Consider the following 20,088-nt stretch of genomic DNA (forward strand, 5'->3'; position numbering starts at 1 on the left):
CACCATGTGTAGCTACTTGCGCCCTCTATATAACAAACAATGCCTAATCGGTGACCATTGGCCCCCCATGATCCTCTTTTTCGTATGTTAATCGAGAGCTGAGTTGATGAGATAACCACCTGTCCAGTGACCTTGCAGGGTGGTCTAATCCCTCCTTTACACTAGTATAGTTGGTCTTTAACCAATGTTGGAGAGTATTTTGGTGCTTGTCCCATCGCCTGTCTCTCAATATTGCTTTCCTTGGCGATGTTACACCCATTGTTTATCATGCTTGTTTTTATTTATTTATTCATGCGCATGCGCTGGTCAATGAAATTTATTATATTCACATCTCATTTCTTTATCATCTCTCTTTTTTTTTTCTCCCTTCCATAATCCCTACCTCAATCATTCCTGGCAATTGCATTATTTACCCTTCACAACTCCTTTATCATATTGTCAACCTTTACCATCCCTTCCATTATTGCGTACGTCATCCCTAACATCCAAATCCGTTTTTACCCTACGTTTATTATCAATACGATCATTGCCCTGTGTTCTTTTGATTATTACATAATGTTACATTTTAATTAATGCTTATATACATTTGCTAATCTAATCGCCCCGTCCCCCTATCTCTGTCTCTCTTTCTCTCTCTCTCTCTTTCTCTTCTCCCCTCTTTCTTTCTATCTTTGTCTTGTTTATTTGTTTGTTCGTTTGTGTATGTGTCCCTGTATTCTTACCCTCTTTCTCTCGCGCTGTCTTGTTTTCACATGTTTTCTTGCTTTTATTTTCTTTGAATCATTGCGCATTTGACATCATCCATGAAACGTATTTTTGGGTCAATTGCTACGCATTCTTTAAAATCAAAACTCTCTTCGTTGTTTCAATTCAATCACCTTTACTATGACCATGCCCTGGCATGTCGTACTTCTATCACTTTTTTTTTCTGTCCCCAAAACCCGTTTCTCCAACTCCTTTATGAATGTTTTTCAATTTTAAACAATACCGCTATCGCCACAAAATTGTCTTGATGGTAAATGTTTTCATTTGCTCTTTACAAAAAACAAAACAAAAATCGTAACCCCTACCTCACCTCCTCATGCTTTGCAACTTCCTTGTGACGTCACCTCAATCCCGCCCAATCAATGCAGCAACAGAAAGTCACGTGGGAGTCGTGCATGAAGTCACATGAGCTGCAACACTTGAAGAGTCACACTGAGCTACCAGACGTCTGCCGAAGAGACTGTGTATGACACCATAGGAACCGTAATTGATCACCAGGGACAGATTTGGTAAAACGACTGGATTTTAATACTGATCAAAATGTTTAAAAAATAAAGAAATCGATTCGTTGTTCCTACATGGGGATAATAATGAATGGAGTTTAGTATCACTTGGGCGATCAATCCTCATCAGTCAAATCAGGTGGTGGTAGGTCTATGGTCAAATTAAAGGCAAATAGGAACGGGTTAGACTGGCACGAACAGGAAACGGTGTTATTATTGTATGTAAGAGGAAAGTATGCTGGTGAATGTTGATGATTTTGCATTGATATCAGGTTATCAGAAACTCTGGAAATCAGTCAAGTTTGCGGGAAATGATTTTCTCGTTTACAGAAACTGATCACCAGGAAACTTTGGGAAAAATTTGGTGTTCTCCCTACGCAGTTAGATCCGGAACGTGTACCAATAAACTTACGATGATACTTTGTCAATTTGTTTTAACTGTAATCCATGCATGGGGAGACGATTCATCTTAGCTAACCATTAATCAAGAGACAGGGTTTGTAATTTCCCCAAGCTCACAAAAGAATTACATGCTTTCATACAATACCTCCACATTACCTTTCTTTTTCTGGTGATGCTACATAGCAACTCATATGTTGGTATTGTATGGTCTATTGTAAACAGGTGGTCAGCTCTGGTGAAGCTACACACCACTGTTTCTTGTTTAATAGCTCACTAATGATTGGCGAATGATGTCACAAGATGAATGAGATCTGGAGCATTTTGTTTATGGTGGAGCTTAGCAGGTCCGGGAAATATTGTTTAAATATCTAAAAATCTATAAAAATATATTTAGATATTTGAAGACAAAATATCAGTTGTATACAGCCCTGCAAATCAACAGGAATCCACCTATTTTTGGAATTTCACTCTACCTTTAAAACCTTATTTCTGATGTCATTTTGAATCGGGCAATTTCTTTGTTAGGTTCAATCGTAATGCGGTAAGATGTCGGATGGCTTAAATTTATCCTTTGTATACAGTCTTTCATGTACATAAAGTTTCAGCATTATCAGGAGGTGTAAAAGCTCTCTTAAATGCAGTGGCGTGGAAATCCACTCCTTTAGAAGTCTTATGATGATCACATTGTGCTGGAGTCGAATACACTCCAAATAGAGTGGTTAGAATCACTCTTTGAAGTATGGATTCCACTATTTTGAGATTTTGAGCATGGACTTCCGATCCGAAACGAATTGATCACTAAATGAATCCTATGCATCTCGAAAGAAGTTTCTACATAGTTTCTAACCGAGCAGAATGAACTGCGGTCATGTGTGGAGTATGACTTCCTTTGTGCCAGCAGTCGGTTCAATTATTTGTGTTGTGTGTGTGGAAGTCCACTCTTCGTTTAGAGTAAACGCCCATTCTCAAAAGAGTTATTCAAAGCTTTCAAACGAATATTCTAGAGTGGATTCCGCTATAATTGTTTGATGGATTTAACTCCCAAACGAAGTGATACCTAAATGTGACTCTTGATAGATTTGATTTTCACTCCTTTTGGAGTGGGTTTTTTCTCTATTTTATCGTATTTACGTGTGTGTGTGTGTGTGTGTGTTTTGTAGAAAAATTTCACTGCTTATATTGTTATTCAATACCCCCAAAGGCATATTTCACGTGAATACAGTTTGGCCATGGTTTTGCATGACGCTGCTGAGAGAGAGAGAGAGAGAGAATAAATGCAGGAAAGAAATAGGTTATTACTATTTACATTAAATAGTTGATTATGAAAAGCTGAATTTCATTTGTAAACTTGTTGAATAAAAATGCTCTCATTATTTTATAGATTTTTCTCAGTATATCTGTGGTTATTCATAATATAATTTAATATGGGTTAGAAGTTGAAAAGGTCACACCACAATTGAAGAAACGACGAAGTTTTTTTTCTAAAGAAAGGAAAAAATGAGATTGGCGATGGAAGAATGCACGGTTCGGCAAAGTTTGTGTTGTACCTATTTCTATACTTGTGTTTTGATTTAATGGGTTTAGATTAAAAGAGTAAGGGGAAACAGACAGTGGTGGGTGGAAATGAAAGAAAAAGGTGTAAGAAGAAAAGTAAAGGAAAAAGAAAACAAAATAGACATAGCATTGACAGTTTCAACCACGAGTTTGTCTTTAACACACAATTTAACACTTTAATCTATTAAAGTGATGGTACGTTGAAGAAATAAGTATTATAATGGCCTGTGTGTTTCATTTGAATGTTAACGAAACACGTGAACTTCGATTTCTTTGTTATCAATGATGTTGATCAAATCTAGTGGGATCTATTGCTAGTGAGTTTTCCATTGATATTTGTGAAACACACCTTCATGTCAATTTAAAATAATCCAGTTTTTATCGTCAATTTCAAAAGAATACTGTATAGAAACATGATCTACTTTCGCTAAATCAACCTCGGGCACCAGACCGGTTTACTAACATATGCAAATTGTATGCATACTTTTTAAACATGGGTTGTTCTTGACAGCCTGAAAGCTTGTCCGAGCCTTGCCCGGCATAGCAACAATTAATGTATGCACATTGGATTCCAACTATATTGTAGTTCATTCATTAATAGCAGGTTAATGGAACAACTCGTCAATAGGTCCCCAGGAAAGAAACATCCATAAATTTGAATATGAGTACACCGGTCTATTCCGATGGCCTTGTATGCCACAGTTTGAAATGTACGAGCAATACAAGGCAATAGTGAGTATCCCTAACATGATCTCTACAAGGGCATTTTATAGGGTATTGCAACTGACCTTAAAGTAGTCACCCAAAGTAAATTCCCGACTACTGATAATTATGGACAAATTGTATATGGATGAAAAGATTTTCTCTCGAAAACACGAATAACTTGCTGGGAAATCATATAGGTATCATTGAAAGGCGTAAAATGCTTTGTGGCTAGCTGTGTCTCGCATGTGACGTCATGAATCTTGACGCTCTACGGAGGACCGCAGAAGGCAGATAATCTGGATCTCAAATTTTGAGATATGATTACCGCGGGTATAAACATAATTTGAAGAGGGAAGTTGTTATATTTGATTAGTAAGGCTTCCCCTTCGCAATGATATGAAATTTGCATCAATTTAAAACACTTTTGATTCTTCGGGTGACTCCTTTAAGTTGATTTTCTTTTCCTCAAAACTTTGCAATTATGTTAAGAGTATATCAGGTAGTAAACTATTATTGAGGATTTGAGTGATTTATTCAAATTAATCCGTTCGCTAGGTTAAGGTGGGTTTAAACATGACATGTCAAATGCACAAATTCAAGACCGAGTCCTAGTAAATGTGAGGAAAAAATTTGTGAACTCAGTCATACTTTTTATGTCAGTTTTGAAGAATGTCACAGTAACAATGACACTTAACAATGATTGCTCTTCAAATGTCCTTCTATTCGAAATATAATGAAAAATTAAGACCAAATTTTCATGCCACATAATTATGTGTAATTCCATATATAAATTTCTGTGTACCGTGCATGTTACCTTCAGCAAGATTGTGTAAAAATCCGTGTTATTTTAATGATAATGACAATCGTCGGCTGCCCGCTAAAGGGCTGTTACTGCTATTGACAATTAATACATCATTTTACGGCCTCGATCTCGCGGGCCGTGATCGTGATTCTAAAACGTATACACTTATTGCTTGTGTTTTATTTAATCAACGTTCCCCATTTTGTTCCAGAAAGTTTCTTTCAGAATCTAATCCAATGCCTAAAACTAATATTTATTTTTAAATAGCATAATCATCTTGACCTTATTCTTCCTAAGCCTACTGGTATACATGATTACTTAGTTTGGTTATTGTAAAGACCAACCTGTCTTTATCTGTTCAGTTAGAATTTTCAAAAATAAAATTTCCTGTCTGAGATGTAAACTAGTCCCGAAATTAATGTTTAGGTATATGATATGGTGTTTCAACAAAGTGTATTACAAAATGTACCATAATATGATGACTTTACGTGATCTAGAACATGTGAAATGTCAACATTTCTTGAAATTGTACAATCTTATTGAATGCTGCGTGTCTCTCATTTAGAAAAGAATATTTGTGTTTGATTCTTCTATTCACAATATACATAACACTTTGATTTGATTCACGGTAGTTTTTTTTGTATGACGTCCTCAATATTAGAGGCCCACTTTCGTTTGATGTTACTATACAATTTCTTTAATCTTGTACATGATGTTAATAAATAATTAGAACCTCTATTCTGAACATTCGCCACGTGTTGTCTAGATTCGTATTTTTTTGTACGTGTTTGTTTGTGGAATATGGATGTAAAGGTATGAAGGCCTTAATTTCTTTTGAAATAATGAAAGAGGATGGCCAAGTGGTTGTGCGTGTGTGACTGTGTTATGTATAAGTATTGTCATTCGCCTAGTAGAAATTAGGGAATTTTAGATTTGCCCGTCGACATAGTAGTCTGCTACGTGTCTGGTCCTTTTACGGCACTGTAATGTCCTTTTAAGGCACTGCCAGGGCCTTAAAAGGACACCACACGTAGCAGTCCACTATGTCGACGTGTAAATCTAAGAGTCCATAATACCGTACGTTGGTGGGCGCACTTCGTTCCATCCGTTCTTCGCGTCGGATAGGGTTGTCGGGTTACCTGAACTTTCGTGAAAACATACCTATGGAAAATTATATACCTATTAACATATTCACTGGCGTAATGATTGGGGGGGGGGGGCTTAGGGGGCAGTTGACCCCCAAATCAAACTCAAACGTGGTTTATTTCTAATTCGATACTTGTCCAGTGATTGACAAGAGTTGCTGAAATGACTTGATTTTCCGGGATTTTTCTCACTTTTTGGGGGTAAATTATACTTTTGTATGCGTTTGTTGGAAATTAACAAATCCCCAATTTTACAGTCATGCAAAATATATGCTTATTTAGAAGCTTACATGTCAGGGCTCGAGCCCCCGCTCACATTATGGCCCCTGGACCACCCCAGGGGCCATAATGCAGGCCACTGGATGGTCATCTGACCGTAATGCACTGCCTCAAACTCCTGAGCTTCTGGGGGGGGGCTTTGGGGGTGGGGCTCCGCCCCTGGACCCCGCGCCAACTATTGGCCTGTCTGTGTCACGAAGAAGGTCTAAAAATATGCTCATCTGACCTTGATTATATCCCTACACTGTAAACAAAAAAAAACTGGGTAAAACGAATTTGGGCAAATTTTGTCCGATAATTGGGTTATTTTCTACCAACCATGTAGAGTTACCGATGAAATAATTGGGTAATGTTATTGGGCAAATTAAAGTTTCTCTCAACCTTTTCTCCCAACCTTTTTGCTACCCAATTAAATGTTCAAAATTAGTTGGGCAGATGTTACTGGGCAAATGCAAGTCGGGCAACAATCATGGAACATAATGGGGGTCTTATTCTCATATTAGAGGTGTCGCGGTCGAGTGGATATGTCACTGGACTATGGATCACAAGGTCCGCGGTTCGGCTCCCGCTGCGGCGCTAATGTTCTTTTATATATATAATATTTTATACATCTCATTTGCCAACTAGTGTCTAATATGCTACACATTATAGTGAGAATTAGGTGAATTTCTGATTGGGTATGTTTTTGTTGGTTAAAAGTTGGGCATTTTCTTTTTATCCAACACTGGGTAAATCATGCAAAATCTTTAAATTTACCCAACAGTTGGTTGTACACATAATCGCCCTCATGTTGGGTAAAAATTGGGCAATTTTTTGCCCAATATTTGTTAGAGTGTACTAAAACCCCTGAGATTCCAGGGGCTCTACCCCCCCCCCCCCTCCGATTCCCGCCAATTATTGACCTGCCAGTGTCACAAACATATAGCTCCGTTTAGTCTCTTTTGAGAACGCCCCCTATCGGCAGAGTCCAGCTGCCTAATATGTACGTTAGCCTATGGACTTTTACCCCCCAAAAATCGTTAAAAAATCTTCTTTTTTTTGTTTAAACGAAAAGCACATCCACCCCTCATGTCCTATAGACTTTTGAAAGTTCACCCACCGTAATTTGATCAAAATAGGTCGAAAGGTTGCCATTGCCTATATAACACATGTACAACAAGTCGAACTTTGGACTCAATTTACCACGCGATTGTAAGGTTATAAGTCAAGCACACGAAGGATAAGAAGCATGAATTATCATAGATCAGTTCTGATTTGTTCATTATGTCCATTTAATCCAACCCCCCACCGTAATTTTTCCATTAAGTATAGACGAGCATTTTGCCGAGGTGAGCAAAAACATGAATATTCATGAACACCATGGACTATTCGATTATTAGCAGAGGGGTGCAATTGTGCACCACATCAAACTCCCCTACTTTCATTCAAGTATTTCGTTGTATAATGTAGTTTGATAGGTTTGTTTTACTAACTGTTTGATTATCAGATATCAATGATACTGATAGTTTAAAGATATGGAAAATATTCTTGTATTTTATTTTTAGCAAAGCAATCTCACATGCAAAATCACTATCAAGTGTCGTCTGATCCGCCGATTGCCGTCTGCTATATACGCGAACTAGCCTACGTTTGTGCTTGTGCTGGCGAAAATGAGACAACCGGTGCAATATGAAAGAATAGAAATATGCTCATCTTACCGTAATTTTATGCCTAAAACCCCTGAGCTTCTGGGGGCTCAGCCCCCTGGAATACGCCAATTATTGACCTGCCAATGCCACAAACAAGGTATCAAAATATGCTCATCTGTCTCATCTCATTCGTGAACTTTGGTCCCTGGACCACAAAAGGGCCATAAGGAAGGCCCCTGGATGCTCATCTTATCATAATCGAATGCCTAAAACCCCTGAGCTTCTGGGGGCTCAGCCCCCTGAAATACGCCAATTATTGACCTGCCAGTGCAACAAACAAGGTATCAAAATATGCTCATCTGACCGTAATTAAATTCCTAAAACCCCTGAGCTTCTAAGGGCTCCGCCCCTTGACCCCCGTGAACCCCACTTACGCTCCACTCGTTTTGCTTGCTAAGTTCCCTGATCCCTGCCCACCTTGAAAAAACGTTTTTTGGGGCCTGCATGTAACATGTTAGAGTGTTGGTGATGCGGATTCTTGTTCTGCCCCCCCCCCCCCAAAAAAAAAAAAAAAAACAAACAAACAAACCAAAACCCCCAAAAAACGTTTTGCTCATTACGCCACTGAACATAATATTTACGAAAGGTCGGGTAAATTGAGGGCAAATGATCACAATCTTGTTTCTTCTCAAAAAGAGTCCTTAAAATTAGACAAATCGTATGACTTAAACATTTGTGAAAACACACCCATGCAATGGTAGTGTCAATCCCTAGCCTATAAACGAAATTTGTTGTTAATCCCATTTTAAACGGTGTCGGATCGAGACGGGAGTTTATTATAGCTAGATTATAATATTGTATTACCATCATTACTGGGTTTAGATTAATATTCCAGTCTGTTATTGATTGTTACGCTTTTATCGGGGAAATGGAAGTCCTTTCATCAAGAAATTGGCTTCTCTCGTTAATTTCATGAAATAATTTCATTTTTCATATTCTTTTCCTTCGCAAAATAAGAGTATTGATTACGGAATTAAGCAGTTTTAAAACTAGATTCTCACTAATCACGGACTAGAATTTTTTTAAAACATTGAGCTTTAATAATAATAGCATTTATAATAATTGTGACAGTTACTACAACAATAACACTAATAATAATAAAAGGGAAATGGTAATTGTGTTTACCTAGGAAAGCCTCATCAGCATCAATGCTGTTTTTCCTTAGCTATAGAGCCCAGCAACTGTTATTACACCGGCAATTGCCTGGTACCCATTTTGACCTGGGTGGAAAGTATATTAAACATGTCGATTAATGTTTTGTCAAAGGATCTCTGTAACGGACTGAGATTAGAACTTTCAACCTTTATGTTGACAGTCAAGTAAATGAACCACTATACCTCTTAACCTCGCGGGAAATAAATATGTGAATAGAGGTCTTTTGATTTGTGTTACCATGTAAAAGCCCTTCCACTTTGAAGCATGCGTTCTATTTTGGTAAGCCTCAAGTCAATCTGGATTTTGCTTATTAATATGCAGGTCGCAGATCATGGAGAAAAGATCGAACATGAACATCTACGCAATATATCAGAATACGGGACTTTGGCATAATTTCAAGTTGAAGTAGTTGTAACTGTTTATTGACAAATTCCATTTCAGCCATTTTTATGAAAAGATTTGTTTTGCATATGATAAATAAAGAATGCAAAAACTTCGTAAATAAGTTGAGTCATTTTTGCCTATAAACTACTCGGTTGAAATATAAAAATATAGTAAACATGAATCATTTTTTAATATACAAACTAAACAGTAAAACGAGATTTAAGATATGATACCTTGTGACAGATACAAAATGGATAGATGAGAAGAACAACATAAACGTGTCGCTTGGATAACCTATGACTGTTGGTGGATGGTATCTAATGCCTTCCCTGTTACCTCAGTTCATCCGGAGGGTTGTTACCTCAGTTTATCCGGAAGGTTTGAAGATCCAGCCTTTGGAGTAAAAGTGCTCGACTAATTAATAGTAAAGTCACTTGGTTGAGACATGGCGCATGATCAATTTCAAAGCCAGTTTCAACCCATAATCACCAGCTTGTATCACCGTAGTTTAGTGGTATGGTGAAGTCAGAATTTATCATTTCCCCAAAGTATTTGTAAATTGAAAGATAGATTAGTTGATCCGATGTAGCTGCAGAGGATGTTTTACACATGCTTCCAATCTCCTTGTTCCAATGTTATCGATCACATCGTTCACCCGATCCACGCGAGTGTGTACCTTTCGGATTGACTGACGAAATCGCAACCTAAATGTTTTACGATGCGAGTCAAGCGATCGACCCGATCGATATGTATATAGGTTGCTAGAATATCAGCAATCGAGAGGTCCGATGGTGTATCGAATGATCGGCCTCTAGGACATGAGGAATGTAAACAAAAATTTCAAGGAGGTCACAAGCAGGAGGGGGAATTGCGCAGATTATTGAAGTAAATCTAGAATCATTTTTAAACTTGTATTCTCGATGTCATTTAGTGTCTACCGGGATACTTTTAAAGAAAGCAAATGTTGTATATATACAGCTAATCAATAATTGATCAACAGTAGATGACATAGACTTATGACACCCGCCCACTTTTCGCTAGTGATATTGTTGAGCCCTTTTGACGCGCATGATCGTGTAACTCCCATGTCATGGTCATGTGACTCAAAGCCTCAGTCATGTGACTTTAATATTCCATGAAAGCGAAGTAGAAAGAGAAATCGAACACAATTATGTTATCCCCTAATTCTTTACACGTAGAAGGAAGATTAAAAGACCGTGAAAAGATTCGAAATGTCCCAAGAGCAACAAATTTAGGGGAGCAATAATAAACCCAATAGGGTCCATGTCCGATTCACTTAAAATGTTGCACCCTTGTAGACTCTTCTCAAACGATGCAAGTACAATGTTCGATGTTGCACCTCGTATTTATATTGACAAGGTTTATCTCTAGATGCGGATCTAGGATTTCCTTCCAGGTGTAGAATATATAATTATTTCGAACAATTATTCGGGTGGGTGGGGGTGGCCTCCACCCAAAAAGATGTTTATGATTGGCACAGCTAGAGTATATTTCTGTTTGAAGTGAGATGTAATACTAAATCTAATGCGTTTAACCAGTTGCAAGAGACAAAAGCGCGTGCAGTATTATTATTAACCCGGTCATTAGAATCAGTGACTGGATAATCTGTGCATAACAGTGCACATTCTTCACTCCGTGGGGAGCATTCCAGTTGGTCACCTCTTTAAGGTTGTGTGCATGCTTATCCAGGCGCGTACGCAGGATTTTTTTCAAGGGGGGGGGGGTTTAACATTTTATAAATCGGGCCGAAAATTTCGCAACGACTCAGCCAGCCGCTGAATAAGCGGGGGGGGGGGGGGGGGGGGGGGGGGGGGGGTAAGAGGACACATTTTTTTTTTTTTGGTCTCGAAATATGACATTTTGCTCCGTTGGGGGGGGGGGTAAGGTCAGCTTTTTTAGGTCAACCATGGGAATTTTTTTTTTTTTTTTGTTTTTTTTTTGAATAAAAATAAAAAAATCCAAAAAGGGGGGGGGGGTTTACACACAACAAATTACCAAACCCCCCCCCCCCCCTGTGTACGCGCCTGTGCTTATCCGATCACGTTGACCTTCATATTTTACTGGGTAGCCCATTTAGCACTCAAATCACTCTAATACGACACCTCTTCAGTATCAGAGTCATTTTGTATGCGAACTAGACGCTAGCGAAACAGAAGGCGGCAAATCTACAGAAGGTAAATTATTGCCCACCAGGCTCAAACATAATATTCAAGACCTTTTGATCCCGTACCGCCATTTTCGTGAATGGATAGTAAATTAGATTGGCAACGAGGAAGATCCCTATGTCGATTGATTTTTTTTTTCTTCTTAAAGGCTTTTAATCTCAAATTAATTGCAGTTGTGGCAATACAAATCGCAGTTTGGGCGTGTGCAAGGGTGTGTGAAAGTTTGAGGTCGGATGAGTGTGTGTGTGTGTGTGTGTGCGTTTTGGGGTGGGTGTTTGTTGTTGTTGATTAGGGTTTTATGGCAATCAGTCAATCTTCACTATTATCACCAACAATTTTTTTGTCAACCATATGTAATAAAACTGACTTATCTCTTATGTTTTGGTAGATTTTTTTATTTTTTTCAGTAATAATTATACATTTCTTTTTAAAGATGAAATAGTATCATGCCAGGTTATCGAGTACTGTCAGTTCTTAATTGGCACCGTCCTGACAAACCTGCACGTGTGTTGTACAAAGGTTTCTCGGAAACAAGTTTCCTATGTCTCTCGGGTGCAGACAGGGGGCTCCCTTTGGGATATCCCTTAATATCTTGAAACTCGAAAGGAAAGGAATATCAAAAATCAAAGAGAATTAAAGAAATATCCTTTCCGAGGAAATTGGTTTCGCGCAATGTCGCATTTCTATAAAAAGGAATTTAATAACAAACATGTATAAAAAGTGTACTGATCTTTATTTTTAGATTATTGTATCTGCCGAAAAACATAAACAAACAAAATGTGGGCTTTTAATGAAATTGGTGCTGTCAGTCATAATAAGAAAATAATAGAAATTTAAAAATACTCAACAAAACCAAAACGTTTTCAAGACAAGCAATTATACATGGAAAAGACCAATTTTCCATAGGTTGTAGGCTTATGATATACACATACGTATATAATACTCATTGCCCTTTTAAAAGAAAAGGATCTATTAATATAATGCAGTTCTATTACTAAAACAAAACAAAAAATATTCGGTTGTGTGTTCTGCAACACGTTAAAGATTTTCAAATGTGGTCCGAGCAACTGTATTTTGTATTTTTAATCTGCTGATTTTAAAAGTCCTACAATCTCTTCAGGGTTCATACATGTTCACGTGGGTGAGGGGTAAGCAGTAGAAGGTGGCGGGGGGTATTAACGGAGGGTGCATTGCATACAAATATGTATTATGTTATTTTTCATGAATGATGGTAATAACTAAGTTCAATATGTTATTATTATAAGAAAAATTTAGTGATTTCATTCCATTATTCTCCTTCTTTGTTTAAATGTTTTGTGAATAATTTATTTGTGTTATGAAAACGAAATGAAGATTCGTATTTGTATGGAAATTATTTACATTGCTTTTTATGTAATGATTTATTTTGAATGAAATCTCTGAATAACAAAGATGTGTGTGTGAGTGCGTGTGAGTGCGTGTGTGTGTGTGCGCGCGCGCGCGTGCGCGCGTGTGTGATGTGTTGGGGAATGTGTGTGTGTTTGTGTGTCGGACAGGCGAAGTGGGGGTTGTTTTAGGGTTTCATGTCATCATCATGGTCGTCATCTTTATGCCCCTCCCATGCATGTTTCAAAGACCCATGCTATGTTACAGTAGAAAAACTCGGAGAGGACGTTAAAGTGAGGCCCTGCATGTGAAGAGGACAGTCACCACATGTTGCACGTTCAGAACACAATGCACTATTCGAATGAGAGTAGGGGGGAATCCCAGGTGTTAGTGGTCCATGTGCACAACTCAAATCCTCTATACCGGGAGGAGAGACCCAAGGATTATAGTGATTCGGTTCCTTTTCGCTCTCAGGCGCAGGTGACACCAAACATCGAATAACAACTATAAAATCGTTTGATATACTAGGACAGTATTGGATATCGGTGTTGAATTGAATTGCAGTTGTGTTAAATGAAAATCCACAGGGCAGCCCAATGGCTGAATTGCATAGAGTTTACACATTTTAATCACAGAAACAACATGTCTTTCACATCTGTACATAGTGGTAATAGTAGCAGTAGTAGTAGTAGTAGTAGTAGTATGATCATTATTATTATTATTTTTAGTATTATTATTTTATTATTTATTATTATTATTATTATTATTATTGTTATTATTATTATCATTATTATTATTATTATCATTATTATTATTTATTATTATTATTATTATAATATTATTATTCTCATAAGTATTACTTATCTTTATCATTGTATGTGAATAAGTAACCGGATCCTAAGGTAGAAACTATTGATTTGAGTATTAATGATCACAGATTGTTGGTCAAACAGTTTTTGAGCGTCAAGTAACGCCTGGCTGGAATGCTCCCCAGGGAGTGGAGATTGTGCACCGAATCCAATGACCGGGGTGATAGTATATCTGTAAAGCGCTTAGAGACGTTTCTATGTGTATTAAGCGCTATATAAATGCGGAATATTATTATCATTATTTGGTTTTCATTTGCTTTCGAAAACTCAGGTACCGCGGATGAACTCTTATTAACCGCAGATGACAGTGCTGTATCTAACTCAGAATTACAAGAAACACTCTTCCTCCCTCCGGGCAGCTCGACAGGTGTGACGTCACCTGAAATATTGGGATTAGCAGACGAGGACAACTCGGATCTTTTGAAGTAGGTTTAACTTAAATGCTTGCACATTTTGATATCGGAGAAGCAAGCGTTTGATAGCTATGGGAGAGATCAATTTTGTTGATTATTATAATCAGTTTTAAATCGTAGACTGTGTATAGACTCATTATTCCATAACATCGCCTATAGGCTCTAATGATGCTAAGTTAGATTACTCCCCTCACCCCCCCCCCCCCCCAAAAAAAAAAAAAAAAATCTTCTATATACCTTCGTCAAGGCCTCTTTTGCATAAATTGGCTGAATATGCCTCAGTATTCTAAAGTGGACAAAGAAGAGGATAATTATATAAAGAGAAAGTTGAGCTCTAGGGAAAATGAAAAACCAATTTGTGAGCTTTGTAATTATCTTTATTCTAGTGTGGAACGGTATTATGATTATTGGGGGCAAAGTGTCCCCTGAAAGAGATATGGCTTATAAATGCTCTCATATTCGAAATTATGACGGGTAACAGTTCATGGTTGTGGACCGCAACTCTCTTGCCACGTACGTGCTTGTGTAGTCCCATATTCACATTTCTGTGATTTACAGTGCTTGTGTTTCCTAGCAAGACTGCACAAAGTTTATTTTCTTTCCGATGATTCGGAAACCTTATAGATTACATGATCAACCTTTACAATCGCTCCCAGGCATTTTTTTTCACATTGCAATTGCATGACGAGAACTGTACTTAATCCCTAATTTATTAATTTCACTGTTCCAAGCGTGCGAATCCAAATTTCCACAAGGGTCTGACAAAAAAAATGGGCTCGTCTACCGGGGGAGGGGCAGATTACGCCTATAACGGGAAAGTATTAGAAAGGGCTTTTCCTCTCCCCTATAAGATCTAGAAAGCGCCAAAAATAAAGTTGAAGAAAACACACCTATATAATATCAATTTCTTTTTCTAGCAAGTACAGAGAATATAATTTGTTATGGGATGTTGCTAGAATCAAAACTTTAATACAGCAATGGTAAACAAAATATATATATATATATATATATATATATATAAATCATGGTCGGAGGCTTTTAAGCTTCCTTGCATTCCCCCCCCCCCCCCCCCCCCCCATCCCCTCCCCTCCATTTCCCGGGCCGGGCTCACGACAAGAAATAGCGGCTTCTTCTGACCATCATACTTTAACATTAATAAATCTTACATTATTTTGATTATAATAAAGTCAGTCTTGCAAATCCCCCTAAACCAGGTTTGTTGGTTAGATTGAACACGATCGATGAGACTTTGGAGAAATTCAGGGGTAATTGATATTTTTAATTTCGAAAGATGTTAATATGTGCTTATTTCATTTGGCTATGGGTAGTGCTATTGAAATTGGCTTAGGTTAAGTTTTTAAACTTGTTATATATTGTTTTCTATATGAAAAAAAAAACGTTTTGTTAAAAAAAAAGGTTTTAAGTTTTCGTATGGCTTCAATTATTGTAACAACTGAATTGTTCACTCCGGTATGATTTTTGAAAATTATTTTCAGTGTTGAAGATGATCTGGACAGACTGTTATCCGTTGGCACGAAATCTAAACCAGCTCTCTCACCCAAAGCATCTCCAGCTCCCTCCAAACCGCCCATAAAGCCACGCATAAAGCCACGAGCCTCGTTAAACCCCAAATCCGCGTCCAAGACGAGCATGCAGGAATCAACGTTGGGGGCGCTAGACCAGCGTGAGTCGGAGCAGATGGCGGAAGATGACATCATGAAATACATTCAGGAGAACTGTGAAGGAGGGGACGCCAAATTGGATCTTTTCTGACCAGACGGATTTTTCAAAAAAAAGTTTCAAGACGGGCAAAAAGTCCGACTTAGTCCCTAACCCTTTCTCCCTCTCAACATCTCTCTAACTATGTACATTTGTCCAACTATAATTGATGATTTATAAAGTATAATCGGAAGAATGCTTTCGTATTGATTACTTATATGAGAGAGAAAAAGAGAGAGAGAAAGAAAGAGAGATGGAAAGGGGGAGAGAGAGAGAGAGATAAAGAGAAAGGAAGAAATGATAATGATTATACTACTTTCACTCTTGTAAAGTAGATCCAAGCCCCTTTAATTCCCCATTAGGTTTTTTTTTGTAAGGGCGGATTACAACCCCCCCCCCCCCCCCCCCCCCCCCCCTTTCTCCCCATAAACCTGGACATGGGTTAGTATGTTAAAATCCATTTTTCAAATGTAGTCATGATTGTAACCTATGAAACAATTAAAATCATTCAATGTATTCTTCCAAAACATTTAGGCCCGTATGCTTGGTTTAGGCTTTGTCCAGAATAGGGTTTAACAAGTCTGAGTTTCCTGTGTTCATTTTTGACCAAGGGTCGGGTTCAGCTGCTGACCGGTCCATAGTGTTTAATGTAATCATTGTTAAAACATATATAGAAATGTATAGAAATGTATATAATTATAATGATTTTTTTTTTGTTATAAACTTATTTTGTCTTTTAAAGAGGCCGAGTTATTCGGTAAAGCCAGACGTGGTCTCAGCGGAAAATGTCCCCGAAAGAAACAAACTGATTTTTCAGTCTACTCCTTATCCAGATAATTGTGGATTTGCTCAAGCGACAAATATTTCTCCGGGATTTATCTACTCAAAAACATTTAGTTAAAGGTAAAGACCAGTATTGGAAACGCCCCAATTTCAAAAAATGAAATGGAAGCTCTCATTACCAGTCATGTGAAAGAATATGTTTTGACTAATACATGATGATAACAAATTTGCCGGGAAACCGCCTACTAATTGATATATTTGGTAAATTATTATATCTATTTGACTGTGAAAGATATAGTCCCATATACATCTTTCTGTGTATAGTGCTTGTAACTTTATGAAGAATGGGCCAAATTTCTTATCATTTTGATGATTCCAGAACCTTGCAGATGCTAGACGCTAGATGATCAACCTTTTCTGATCGATTCCACAACGTTTCTTTCACAATGCAATCGCATGACCATAACTGGACTTTACCTTAGGGTTGCGATTGGTTTTATTTTAGGTTTAGGGTTAGGTTTTAGGGTAAGAAAGTGTTGGGTCGTGGGACGAAGTTTGAATTCGGTTAGAGTAGCAAATTGACCACGAAGCAATATAGTTACAAAGTGTTAAAGTCATATGATTCGCTCACGGTCGTCCAGTTGACTGCATGTTCCAAAATACAAAGCCTGCGCATGAGGTTTACCGCGAAGTCATTCATGCAACGGGCTGGAGCAGGGCAAATTCCATGTTTGGCGTTGATGTGATCTCCAAGCCATTGTTTAGCTGGCACAAAACTTTTTGGAACTAAACAGCCTTGACAACTTGGCCAGTATGACGTCATACTTAGATGATGTCACCAGAAACATGTCATATGAGTAGGTGCCGTGATGAAACGTGTATTTTTACCTTCAGACAGTACACAAACGATTATCTGGCAGACAACGATGGACTTATATACATGTAGTTGCAGATGGATGCCTTTCATCAGAAGGGAGGGGGGAGGGGGTTTTTGTAATACAAATCTATATCCATGTTTTATTATTTCGCAAATGGCTTGGCCAATACGATTTCATTCATAACGTTGAACTTGCATCTTTCTAAATGATGATTTTGTGTTTTCCCGTTTATAATTTACCATTTTATTTCGATATATGTATTTGTTCAATATTGTTTTGATTCCCACTTTTGTACTTTGTTGTACATTATCATGTATTTTGATGCTAATCAAAACTGAATTTATTTCAATAAAATAATTATTTTACTTTATTTGATCATTGTGTTAATGTGTGTATGTGCATTTAAATGAGTATGGTGAAGCTCCGGCGCGGATTCAGGCGAGGGCACAACCGGCCCTTGTCCCGCTCGCCTCCCTACCTTGCCGGCTAAAAAAAGAAAAAAGAACTAGAAAAGGGGAACAATGATCATGCATATGGCACATGTCATGAAAATTGCATTGCCATTCACAATGTCATTCATGAGATATGAAACGAACAAAATCCTTACAGAATTAAAGTGAACAATAATAGCTTCTGACGAAATCAATAAGTGCTCTGCTACGCTACGCGGCAGATCACCTAATTACAAATATTAAACGATTTTAAGAAGAAAAAAAGTATGTATTATTCCATTCTTAAAGGAAACAAATTCCATCAAACACTGACCAAATAAGAATTGAAAATATTGTTATCAAGAGAAGTGAGTCATTAATTTTCTTACGCATTCTTATTCTTGAATCGAGTCACTTGTCAAGTGACTCGATTCAATGACTGGAGGTATCACATTGCAAAAAATAATAAATCCTTCAAGAAGTATAGGTGTTTTATCCAAGCTCAGATATTTTATGCCCACCGATCTAACTTGATAAACTATATATTTTACCCAAAATGCGCAATACGACTGATAAAAAAAGAGTGACTTTCGTAGTCCCAGTCTTATTTGTTCAACTAAAAAACGTCTCCCAGCGTTTGAACTTGTAAAATTTAATTTATCTGTTCCATGTTTAAGTATCACAAAGGGATTCTTCCAGTATGTTTCGATAATATGTTAAGAACTCATTTTTCATTCCACAAGGGGTAATATATATGTGTTCACATTACCCGTCCAACTACAATGTGAAAAGGTTGGGCAATATTTTTCCAACACTTTGCCAAACGTTGTGCCAAAAGTCAACCCAACCATGGGCAGTATTTTGCCCAGTGGTATTGGTAAACTTTAGTACCCTTATTTCACACGTGCATAATTGTTTCGTATTTTGTCAAAAATGTGGGCAAAGATATGACCGTTCAACTGCCCGACTATACGGAACAGTAGTGTACGCAGGGTTTTTTCTAGGGGAGGGGGGGGGGGGTTAAAATCGGGCCAAAAATTTCGCAGCGACTCAGCCAGCCGCTGAATAAGCGGGGGGGGGGGGGGGGGGGGGGGTAAGAGGACACTTTTTTTTTGGGGGGGGGTCCCAAAAGAGAATCGCAACGACTCAGCCAGCCGCTGAATAAAGCGGGGGGGGGGGGGGGGGTAAGAGGACATTTTTTTTGGGGGGGGATCCCGAAATTTGAAATTTTGACCCATCGACATTCCGTTCCGCTGGGGGGTTAAGGTCATCTTTTTGGGGTCATCATCTCGTCTAGGTCATCTAAAAGGGGGGGGGGGAATTCAAAAAAAAAAAAAAAAAAAACATACACATAAAAAAAACTCAAGGGGGAAGTTAACCACACCCCCTACCCCCCCCCCCCCCCCCCCCCCCCCCCCCCCCCCTGCGTACGCGCCTGATACGGTAGCCCACTTGTTGGAAAATCATGACCGCCGTTGGGCAAAATACGAAACAATTATGCACGTACTTACGTTTACCAAACCACTGGGCAAAATATTGCCCAATGGATGGTTGGGTTGACTATTGGCACAAAGTTGGGCAAAGTGTTGGAAAATATTGCCCAACCTTTTCACAGTGTATAAGAACCAATTATCCGTTTTACAGGAGTACATAAATTGAATTACCTTGAATTCGTCACGGAGACGAATTGGTCTTTTAGAAAGATCTTATTCATCTCTGTAATTATGAACAAGCTCAATATGATATATTACAGTGGCGGATTAAGGGGGCGCCCCCCCCCCCCTGTGAAAAAAAACGTGTAAAACACGTTAATTTTACCTTCTTTTGAATATGCCCCCTCCCTTCGCTTAGCGCTCAAGGGGAGGGGATGCACATTTTTGAGGGCCCCCAAAGTACCCCCCCCCCCCCCCCCCCACTGAGCGAATTATCGGCCGGCGCGATTTTCAAATTTTCTGGAAATTGATTTCAAATTTGCCCCCCCCCCCCCTATTTCAGTCCCCTATGACGCAGACACGGACATGGGTGTGACCAAAAGTTTGCCCATGATGTCAAGTTCTTGCCT

The 20,088-nt window shown here is 38.3% G+C and overlaps 1 protein-coding gene across 1 annotated transcript; it reads left to right on the forward strand.

Annotated features, from left to right (window-relative positions):
* Window positions 1-13,991: 13,991 nt before the first annotated feature.
* On the forward strand, window positions 13,992-16,320 carry LOC115919751 (HCLS1-binding protein 3-like). The gene is made up of 2 exons (XM_030973869.1): window positions 13,992-14,227; window positions 15,712-16,320. Exons 1-2 carry the CDS (start codon window positions 14,022-14,024, stop codon window positions 15,986-15,988), a joined length of 483 nt encoding a protein of 160 aa, XP_030829729.1. The 5' UTR covers window positions 13,992-14,021; the 3' UTR covers window positions 15,989-16,320.
* Window positions 16,321-20,088: the final 3,768 nt, after the last annotated feature.

Source organism: Strongylocentrotus purpuratus, unplaced genomic scaffold, assembly GCF_000002235.5.
Source record: "Strongylocentrotus purpuratus isolate Spur 01 unplaced genomic scaffold, Spur_5.0 spur5_scaffold_7, whole genome shotgun sequence".
Taxonomy (NCBI): domain Eukaryota; kingdom Metazoa; phylum Echinodermata; class Echinoidea; order Camarodonta; family Strongylocentrotidae; genus Strongylocentrotus; species Strongylocentrotus purpuratus.